Source organism: Rhinoderma darwinii, chromosome 7 (assembly GCF_050947455.1).
Source record: "Rhinoderma darwinii isolate aRhiDar2 chromosome 7, aRhiDar2.hap1, whole genome shotgun sequence".
NCBI classification, from domain to species: Eukaryota; Metazoa; Chordata; class Amphibia; order Anura; family Rhinodermatidae; genus Rhinoderma; species Rhinoderma darwinii.
In genome coordinates, this window is record NC_134693.1 from 53,562,586 (window position 1) to 53,573,913 (window position 11,328).

At 40.7% G+C, this 11,328-nt stretch overlaps 1 protein-coding gene across 1 annotated transcript in view; it reads right to left on the minus strand.

The window, feature by feature from the left end:
* Positions 1 to 656: 656 nt before the first annotated feature.
* The window catches only part of ASPM (assembly factor for spindle microtubules), a 37,586-nt gene continuing 26,914 nt past the window's right edge, over positions 657 to 11,328 (minus strand). The window contains exons 20-30 of the mRNA XM_075833374.1: positions 10,600 to 10,749; positions 9,165 to 9,331; positions 8,842 to 9,001; positions 6,889 to 7,098; positions 5,900 to 6,049; positions 5,530 to 5,721; positions 4,716 to 4,908; positions 4,463 to 4,617; positions 2,781 to 2,957; positions 1,710 to 1,879; positions 657 to 1,004 (exon numbers count right to left, since the gene is read on the minus strand). Coding sequence (XP_075689489.1) covers positions 902 to 1,004; positions 1,710 to 1,879; positions 2,781 to 2,957; positions 4,463 to 4,617; positions 4,716 to 4,908; positions 5,530 to 5,721; positions 5,900 to 6,049; positions 6,889 to 7,098; positions 8,842 to 9,001; positions 9,165 to 9,331; positions 10,600 to 10,749 — 1,827 coding nt within the window. The 3' untranslated portion in view covers positions 657 to 901. The remainder of the gene's footprint in view (positions 1,005 to 1,709; positions 1,880 to 2,780; positions 2,958 to 4,462; positions 4,618 to 4,715; positions 4,909 to 5,529; positions 5,722 to 5,899; positions 6,050 to 6,888; positions 7,099 to 8,841; positions 9,002 to 9,164; positions 9,332 to 10,599; positions 10,750 to 11,328) is intronic.

The following is an 11,328-nucleotide window of genomic DNA, read 5'->3' on the forward strand; positions in this document are numbered from 1 at the left end:
ATGGCTCTCACAAGACAAACACAACTTTATTTTTAACAATCAGTTTTTTCCTTGTAAAACATATAAAAAAAATACAAGAAACAAAGAAAAAACACACACACACACACACACACACACACAAATTTGGCATAGCCGCAAATATATTGACCCACAGAATAAAGTTAACATGCCGTTTTTACCGCATGATGAACACCGTAAAACAGAAACCCCCCGAAAAGATGGACGAATCGCTGTTTTTACCCATTCCACCCCACAAAAGAAATTTTTCCCAGTTTCCCACTACATTATATGGTATAATAAAAGAGGCCATAAAAATCTACAACTCATCCCACAAAAAATAAGCCATCATACGGCAATATCGACTGAAAAATAAAAGATATGGCTTTTGGGAGGAAAGCACTAAAGTGAAAATCGGAAAAATAGCTGCGGCGGGAAGAGATTTTAATTTTTTTTTTCATTATATCATTGGCCTATGATACTATGTCAGATAGTCCTTATTTAGATCCAGAACCCACAAAGCTTTTTTTCCTCAACAGTTTGAATGGGATACAAAAGTAAAAAAGTCTGTCCACGACTCGGAGCGTTACAATGTACTCCGTTCATTCTCTCAATAAAAAAATACTATTGAAACACAAAGTAAAATAGTCTGAGTTGTTAAGCACTGTACTTTATTGTACATTTTTTTTAGCTATACAAAAGACTATTTACAACAGTATAATACAGCGTCGTTTCAAAAACGAGGATTTCTTTAAGCTGTGATTAGCAGAATAATACTTCGGAGATAAAAAAAAGCTTCCAATATACAATTCTGGAAAAGAAATCTTAAACAATAAAAAGTAAAAATACCCTAAATTTACAATCTTTTAAAAACAATCAGGATCCATTCAGCTATTGGATAGACTCAAATGGACATTCCAAAGGTTAACATCACCATCTCAATGGCTTTCAAGGGGTCCACAACCTCCCGCATGTTGTCTTTTCTTAGCACCCAGTCAGGTTTAATTCTGTTAAGAGATTTGGGGAATTTTTTTTTAATGTAAGTATGAAAGATAATTTTGTGCAAAATATACAACAGGTACAGTGGTGCTTATAAGCAGCCCCATTCAAGGTACAAGGTTGGTGTAAAAAGCTGCTAAGGTGCTAACAGGTCATCAGGTGGCATCTGTAACACTACAGGGGGGGGGGAATAAAAAAATAAAAGTGTACAAAGCCTTTAAAGGAACACTGTAGGGGGAAAAAAAAAAAATTATACTGTACACAGTTATGCCTAGTGTAGGGCCCAGGGGATGGGGCATGACAAGAAGGAACACCAAAGAAGGATCAGTGTCATGCAGCGCCCCCTTAGGCCCTGCACAGTATTAGTTCTGCCTGCAGTGTCCCTTTAACATCTCCATCCTTAGGGCTTCGGCTTGGAGACCCAGGGCTCTATCCTTTGAGGTAGAACACTACATAGTTTTGCAGGCAGTAAGAATGTGTTAAATGATATTACAAGTTCTGGTTTAGCATCGTTCCCAAATTCCTCTTTTTAAAACAGTCAAGAAAATATTGTATTAAAATGAGCAAGGGAAATTTCCCATTCTACATAGCACGGTTCAAACCTTTTCATAAAAGTACCAGATAGATTTCCATTTCTTCTTGTGATTCTCAACAGAAGTTAATGGGGAAATAGAAGGAAGCATAATATACCGGTATAAGCAGATGAACCGTACCTTGAAACAATTCTTGTGCGCACAGGTGTTGCTTGCATTGAGCTGTTTCCTAGACTATAGCTCATTAGCTGTTTGCTGATATTCCTTGCCGCGTCCATCTTATGTTTTCGTGCAATTGATTTGTAAATGCTACAGATACGATCTAAAGCTTTAGGTTTGTCACGGATTTCCTGAGAAGAAGAAACACAGTTCAGTCATGCTTTCATCTCAGGAACACCTTATGTGATTCTTATTAAGGGCATTACGCTTGGAAAGCAATGAGCGAGAGACATGGTAACACAAGCGCCACCCAACCTTCCAAACACACATACTAAAAACGTAATTAATAAACAAAGACCAAGAGACAATGCAGATGGAATAAAATGGCCGCGGTATTTATTAAGGGGTTACATAATAAATAGAAGAAATTAATTTTAATCTTGTAATAAATACCAAATATTTTAATAAATATTAAAAAACAATAAATATTATACCAATAATTCATGACCTTGTCCACCCATAAACTGGGCGACTAACCCCCCACTAACAAGATACCGCGACAATAAAAGGGATGGGTGGCAGGGCGATGATGTTCCTCTTCTTCATCCAACTCGGACGGGCAGCAGACCACTCCAAAACCTGGGAATATATATTCAAAATTCCCGCCTTTTTACCAAAGGGAACCAATGAAAACACCAGATTTTCCCGCCACATAGGAATTTTCCAGAACCTGTGCGTGCCAAGACCAAGTGGGTGGGGCACCACTGACCTGAACTTGACCTCATACAGGTAAGTACCAAATAAAAATAGGGGAAAAAGAGGGTTAAACCAAATGACATTTAATTAATGACCATAAAAGGAACTGAAGGGAAACAGGAGGGAAACAGGAGGGAAAAAAAGGGGGGGGCACAGTGTTACCATGAGGGGCCACAGGCTAATAGCCCCTATTCATTACTGCAATGAGAAAAGTGTCAGAATTTGCTGTATCATTGTAATATGTTGCAGAAAGTGTCAAGCTATAGGGATCCATTGACAGAGCAGCTATGAAGCATGACACTGAACACAAAAATCGACATTACACCAAGCACCTACCCGAGCTCTCTGGGAGTTCAGTGCAAAGATTGCCAAGAGACAGCAGGTCTTCGTAAATATGCTGCCCCCTTTATCGCATACTTTGTCTCCAGCTTTCTCCCTGTAGATTTGCATCAAATCGAGAAGAATTTCCACAGAGTTCTCTACCTCATAGACTGCAAATACCGTTCTTTCATACTGTAGTCAAAATGAGAAAATAATTCCAGACCTGGGCTTTGTAAACATGACAACATGCATGATATATGATATATGGAGCAAAGCATTAGACACATGTTTAAGGTTGGGGCTACACCGCAAAACCGCACGTAATGATTGTGAATGCGGTTGCGTTTAGATTAGAGTCTATGCAAGCAAAGTCGCGTGCAACGGACCCCTATGTGGCATTTTAGCATTTTTGTTTTTACTTTTTTTTGGTAGTGTCGCAAAGCCTGAATTGCATGGTGCTCGAAGTCAAGTTGCATCATAAAATAGTCATGCAACAGAAGGTTGCAAAGATTTTTCAGGTTGCGTGACATGTACGTGACCAAAGTTGCCATGTAACCTTACATGTCATAGTGATATCAGTAAAGGGGGTCCAGTGGACTTTGGGGGTCTGCGCACCTGGATCTCCACTGATCTAAACTTCTGACATACTACCGTGTTTCCCCGATAGTAAGACACCCCCGATTGTAAGACGTATCGGGGGTTTCAGGGGGGTCGGCTAATATAAGCCGTACCCCGAAAGTAAGACATATGTCTTACTTTCGGGGAAACACGGGGGTATATCCGTCCTCAGCAGCTGCTAGTTCGCGCAGGAGGACGGATATATCCGTCCTGTGATGGCGCGGGTACTGAGACTGTACCCACGCGATCAGCGGCAGGAGCACGGCTGTTATACACAGCCTGGCTCCTGCTGCAACTGCCGGAATCGAAGCGCGCGCCGATTCCGGCAGTTTAACCCATTAAATGCCGCTGTCAATAGTGACAGCGGCATTTAATGTGTTTGACAGAGGGGGGAGCTCCCTCTGTCACCCGATCGGCGCCCCCGCAAACAAATCGCGGGTCGCCGTCGGGTTTCCATGACAGCCGGGGGTCTAACAAAGACCCCCAGGTCTGCCTTCAGCATCTGCCTGTTAGGCGATGCCGGAGGCATGACCTAATAGGTTGCCTGTCAGTTTTACACTGACAGGCAATAATGCTTCGGTATACTAAGTATACCAAAGCATTATATATGCGATCGGCACATCGCATAGGGGACTAAAAAAAAAAATGTAAAACAGTTAAATAAAGTTTGTGAAAAAAAAAAAAAATAATAATAATTTGACAATTTTTTTTCAATATAAGACATACCCCGAAAGTAAGACATAGTGGGGCTTTTGGGGATAAAAAGAAAGTAAGACACTGTCTTACTTTCGGGGAAACACGGTACTATGACACTTTAATGGGGCAAATATTAAACCATATTGTTTATGGGACAACAAAGTGGCATTCAACAATGGGGCAGTTTTCTGGCATAAATGCATTAAAGAATATGGTGTTATGAAGACCATGAACCATTTTTTCAGACACAGAGGAGTGCACCTGCCGAGCACAACTCCCTCAAAGTTCTCAAACTCCAGTGTGCCCGGTTGATGAATATACTGCACTCCGGAAGAGACTGGCACATGCAGCTCAGATTCTAACATCCATATCTAGAAGTTTACCTTTGATAGGTTGAGCAGCACCTGAATTGACAGCTTGATCACCTCCATGCAAGGAATGCTTCGGTTACAGCTACGAATCAGGGTAAATATGCTCTTTACAGCTCCACTCTGTGCCATGTTCTCACAGCAAACAGACGACAGTCTGGTGGCAACTTCTGCAGGAGAATTAAGGGGCGCACAGCATGTAAGCATTACAAGGTCCTAATACAACATCTTATTGTGCACATCTTGTAGTTGGAAAGCAGAATCTCACCAAGATGCTGCAGAGCCGCCAGGATGAAGGAGAGCTGTTTGTAAGTCAGCAGGTAATTTAAGGCAACCAATGTTCTGTTACATAGTTTATCTTCATCTTTAATGTGTTCATTTATTTTCTGTAGACGCTTCCGTAACTTTTTCACTGCTTTGGTATCATGTTTTTTCCTCCACTGGTAACCTCTCCAGAGAGCCTACAAGTAAAAGAAGAAACAACCGGCAAATCAATAATAAGGTTTTTTTAGGGGTTGGCCTAGGCCCCTTATTGCCAGTGAAGGGTTAAGTTAATACTACAGAATAGAGACACATTTTGGACAATTGCATGCTTCCAACTTTGTGACAAGTTTGGGGAAGGCCCTTTCCTGTTCCAGCAGAACTGTGCCCCTGTGCACAAAACAAGGTCCATAAAGACATGGTTTGAGGAGCTTGGTGTGAAGAATCTCGAGTGGCCTGGACAGAGCCTTGACCTCAACCCCATCCAAAACCTTTGGGATGAATTGGAAGGACAATTGCGAGCCAGGCTCTCTCCTCCAACCTCAGCACCTGACCTCACAAATGTTCCTTTGGCTGAATGGGTGAAAAATTCCCACAAAACACATTCCAAAATTTTGTGGAAAGATTTCCCAGATGCGTGGAGACTGTTATAGACACAAAAGGGGGCCCAACAACATATTTACACCCATGGTTTTGGAATGGGATGTTCAACAAATTCATATTTGCGTTACTATCAATTGTCCTCATACTTTTCAGCCATAAATGCGTATGCAATAATAAAAATAACCCGGAGCAAACATCCTTAACCCTGCAGAACGTACCTGGAGTTTTACAATACCACATTTCACTTTAGCAGCTTTCCTGCGTTGAAGATAAACCCTGACATTTCTCTGGATTTTAATGGCGGCTTCATGTCGGCGCTGTAACCACGATCGCACCGCACGTTGCAGAGTGATTAACTTTTGCCGTGTGATGTAGAAGTTCCTCTGCTGCACTTTCGAACGATACCACCTCTGAAAAAGCAATCGTTCATTAGGACATGTGAAAATCTACAGCACGTGCAATCTGAGTTTCTAGTTTGCCTGTCACGATTACACAGCAGAGCAGGCAGCAACTTCACAAGTGATATGATTTACAATATGGCGGCCTCCAGTGCACTTGAGCAACAGGGTCTCTAATTAAAGCACGTACCTGAATGTAAATCACGTTGGTTATTTGTTTCTGCGCCTTTTTGAGAACCAGGCGACGTCGGTAAAATCTCTGAATCCGCAAGGCAGATAGATGGTGAAGAACAGCAGAACTGAACCTCAGAACTTGTCTTTCCCGAATAAGACGGGCAGCCTAGAAGATAGAATATTAAAACATGAACTGAAAAGAATATAGTGGAAAGACTGCAGTAAATAATCGGTTTTAAAGGAGTTTAAGTATCAAATTGGTGTAAGCACATGAATAACCATAAGGCTCCTCTAACAGCAGCCTCGCCATGTCAACACTTGCATTACATGTAGTATTGTAAAATGTGCTCCTAGTTGTTAAACCTTCTCATAGCACATAATTTAGCTTTAATGTGATCTAGGTGCAAAGAAAAAGAGAATTAGTTTCTGATGGCAACCAATCAGGTCACTGGTTTCATCCTCTTGCATCAATTTTGATCAATCTTCCCCATTGTTTCCAGTTTGAGTGTCGCCACCGCTGAAACATGGTATTACTTGGTGGCCATTGAAACTGCTCTTACATAGCAACTCTGGGCCTATAGACAGGGGTCTTCATCGTGAGACAACCCTTTAAAAGAGAATATTCTATTTGACTGCAGCCACCATTAGAGGAAGCTTACTGCATATGCAGTTCAATGTATGTATGTATGTATGTAGTAAGCTCCCTCTAGTGGCAGCTGCAAGTCACCAGAATGTTTGGTTTTATATCGATTTGGAGCTCTGTTTTGGAAAACAGAGCTCTGATGACCACTATAAAAGAAATATTAAAAAGTCAAAGAATTTTGACCCGGCTTCAATTTAAAAAGCAAAACAAAAAAACAAAATGTTATTCATGAGTGAATATTCACTTTAAGCACTTCTATAATAGAAAGGCAGCCATAAAATAAAAACTTTTACCAGGACTTCTATAATGAATCGACTCTACCAAGTATAATGCGCTTCAAAACCTGAGGTTGCTGCAATTACCTGTATTCTGCCCAGCCAGCCTCGGGCACAGGCTTGTAATCGGATGACAGAATTCCTCAGTTGAATGTAACGAAGGAGTTCACATCTTCCCAGTTGCAAAGCCCTAAAGCGCTGCTGTAATGTCACCGCTGCACCTTTAAGTCTGAGGAACCTTCGCCGATCCCAGAAACCTCTGTATGCGGCTTGTATGACACAAGCTGCGTGCTGCTTCTAAAGACGAGAAAACCAGAATACCAGCTTTGAATTTATGGTTCTCAGCATGCTACAGAAAAGTTTTGATCACCTAACACTATTTAAATTTACTGAAGAAAATAACTTGAGGGCAATTCTGTGTATCCAGTGAGCGGGATCTCTGAAAGGGTAGAAAACGGCCTTAAAAACATATCTACACTAATAATTAATAAAAGCAAGCCTAAAGTTCCCCAGTTATTATTCACAAAGTGCCTTGTTGGGCAACCATCGGACAGGACGACTGGAACGTTTTCAAATTCATTATTTGGGCCGATTCTCTACTAGATAAAGGTTCTAATACAGAGTGTGTTGTTAATACGTTGTGGGAGCAAGTTATGATAACAACGGTTTACACGTAATCTAAACTAGAAAATTTAGAATAAATAAAGGGATAGCCGGTCTTAAATAGGAGATCGGCCTTTAAAGGGTCTTCTGAAATACGGTAAAACAGACAATACGCAAGACATCCTACATCTTCAGAACAGAGGGAAGGAGTGCCTGCTGCATTATTAATACATGCACGTACTTTATACAACTATGCGAACAGCTCAATTTACTTACATTCGCTCCGTATCACGCACCTAAAAGCGCGGACAGAATGCTGGTGAAAAATACGCTAGTGCCAAGGATGTCTTAGGGTATGTTCAAACGGCTTATTTTAGAGAGTAAAAGCCTCGTATTACACTCCAAAATACACTTGAAATAAGCTTTCCAACGGTTTCCTATTAATTTCAATGGGAAACGCACTGTGCTATTCACATGAGGCGTATTTTTACCTTGCGGAATTTTAAAAAAAAAAAAAAAAAACAAAAAAAAAACGCATGTCACTACTTGAGGCGTTTTTGGAGCGGATTTTCCATTGACACTACAATATAAGTTTAAAAAGTAATAGTTTCGTTCTCAGCCTCAGAAATAACTTGAAATCAGAGGCCGTTTTCCCTTGAACACAGCCATTTATTTTTATAATAGCCACTTCTTTTTGTACGTGTGAACATAACCTTAAGGATACACATCTACAACTCTATACTAAACAGCTGAATACATCTGCCATAAAACACCTTTAAAAGTCTGTGGGCACATCGGCATATATATCTGAAGACCGTACATCGGAGTGTAAATTTAGCCTTTTTTTTTTTTTTTTTAAAACTTCCCTTTTAGGCCCGGTTCACACAGGTTTTTTTTTTTTTTACGCGAAAATCACGTCGGAAACCGCACCAAAAATGCCCGAAAACGCCTCCCATTGATTTCAATAGGAGGCGGAAGAGTTTTCTCCACGAGCGGTAAAACCGGCTCACTGAAAAAAGCAGCGACATGCCCTAACAGGCGTTTACGTCTCTGACCTCCCCTTGATATCAATGGGAGGCAAAGAAAGCGTTTTTTGCCCGCAGGCGAAAAACACGGCAAACAGAATACGGAATTTTGAGGCAGAATGCCTGCAAAAAAACTCCATGTGAACAGGGCCTTAGTCACGTCCTCCCAGGCGGAGCCTGATAACTGTGTAATTCCTAAGAGACGTTTGCATTGCTCGCTCCCACAGTACATGCGGGCTATCATATGGGACTTCTTACTTGAGTGTACTAATCTAAATATGACACTTTCTTTAAAATGTGTTTTTTGTTCTTAGGATATACCCAACAGTCAATCTATTTTGGGAGGGTAATCCTGAACATCGTGTCATTATAATATTTCCACGGTTGTGGGGGAAACTGTAAGGAAACATACCTTGTGAATTTCTTTTCTGACAGCATATCCTCTATACACAGACTGAAGTCTTTTTGCAGCAGCTTGTTTTTGTAGAAACTGTCTTCGGATATTCCTTGAAATAATGGCCTCTCGCCACCTCCTCTGTATGCACATGGCGGCCTTTCGAATTTTTGTAAACCTATCACCATAGACAAAAACATACCCACCGTGTTACTATTAACATGCTCCTTAGTCGGTTTTATAATACCTTTATTAGTCCCATTGATAATCTTACCATATACATATAAAAATATATCCTATAGGTATGACCTAATGCCTCTATATTGGCAGTACCAGCTTACCTTGCCGTTTCCTGCTTGGCCCTCACACGTCTCTGAAGAGTCTCAACAGTCCTGATGAGGGTAATGTAGTTTCTACGAATAGTGAAGGATCTGAAGAATTGCTGGATCACACAAACTGCTTTCTCTTTTCTTAATAATGCCCTGGTTTGTGACCCCCTGTAGGCAGCCTGAATTTGTAAAAATGTGAGATAGTCAGTCAAACAAGGATGAAGAAAAAATTAAATAAAAAAATATATATATATATTTTTCTCTAGGGTGTTTTTTGGTGGGAGCTAAAACACTGGCCAGATGTTTGCTGGTATGTGTCTAATTATATATATATATATATATATATATATATGTTACAGACACATACCAGCAAACATCTGGCCAGTGTTTTAGCTCCCACCAAAAAACACCCTAGAGAAAAACCACAGCTAAACACTAAAAGCACCATTCGTTTTTATTTTCCTAAATGAACACAGATAAGAAAAAATAAAAACGACCAGTACGATGAGTGCACATTATAATAATTATTGCTTTCGTTGATACAATAATTTGCTACTGTTATTATGTAAAATTATTGCAAATGTCCATGTACATTTGATGATCCGTTAAATAAAAGGAAAACTCCGGAAAAGTATAGGTGTGTAAGGCTATTTTCACACATTGCACCGCTGTTTTCAGAACAAGGTGTGCTCACGGGGCCGTTTTTTTAATGGCACATGAACACTGGTCATCAAAAGATAGAACATGTTCTATTTCTGGCCGTTTTCACGGCCCGACGGCCCCCAAAGTCAACTGATCAGTCTTTAAATGGTCGGTTTTCAGAAAGTCATCCTTGTGACGGTCGTTAAAAAATGGATCCTGGCCCTCACAAGGGGACTCCATTGTATCAGCGTCCTTAGGACCTAGATACAATTGACAGCGCTGACAAGGCAAGGGAACCATCTGTTCAATTCCTCGCCATTTTGTGATGCAGGCAGCAAAGACGTTATCGTGCCGCCTGCATCGCTCTCCTGGAGCAAGTTTTGTCAAAAGAGATCAGCCCTACATCGCTGGAGATGGGGCAGGAACGGGGAAAGGAGAGTGTGGCGCTATGTACATGTGCAGTGTGTGTGGCGCTATGTGGGCACCATCTACAGTGGGCACTGTGGAAAGTGTGTTTTTGGGGGAAAGAAAGGCCGCCATGTTTTTCAAATCCTGGACAGCCCCTTTAAAAATTCCCCAGCACGTGGATGAGATTTAGTCACATCTCGACCATATGGCTGATACTGTATTCCGCTGCAGATTATCCGTGCGCAAATCCACATGAGAAGCCCGCAGCATTTCCACTACATAGCGTAGGTGTACTATGTGTGTAAACCTTCTGGTACAGATCACCGATTTAAGGATTTTTTCTCTTCAATCAAAATAAAAGCAACTCATCTCTTTTACATGAAATGTAAAAAAATACCTGCAGGACGACAGCCGCCATTCTGAGCTTCAGGTAGTAATGACGATGGAGTTTCTGCAGACAGTGTGCGCGATATCTTTGTTGTATAGTTCGTATAGCCTGTTTATACTGGAAGAAAGACTTTCTTTGCGCATATCTACGCCAGTGGGTCTAGAAAAGAAGCAATAATTAAAAAAATAGTCTTTTTATTTTTTTATAGCACCGGCTCTCAAATCTTAAAACGTAATAATCAGTTTACTAGTTTATATACGTTACAGTAGATAAAAGCTACACAACGGTTTGACATACATGGTCTCACTTCTATTTCTTTGGTCCGGTTACAGAATGTAAGGCTTTGTTCACATCAAGTTTGTGCTATACAGTTAAAAACATTACTGTTTTGGGTTTCTTAGAATACAAATAATCAGCGCATGCTTTATATACACAGCTATAGTTGAGGGGGAGGGTAGGTTAGAAGCCCCCAAAATTGTGAATGCAGCTGTAGAAGGAGCGAAGATTCAATACATAGTGTAACAGAAAAGCTTTTATGCAATCTAAACATTTTTGATTTACCGGTCTGTAGATTATAGGCGAACCACAAAAAGGTTATCCAGTACTATTAAACTCAATAGGTTATTAGACCAGGAGGTCTAGACGAGTTACTGAAGTCTAGAAGAGCTACGTTACAACACTCCAGGCGCCAGTTTGATATTTTTTTAGTCTCCAGGTTACAAGATGAATTTGCATTAA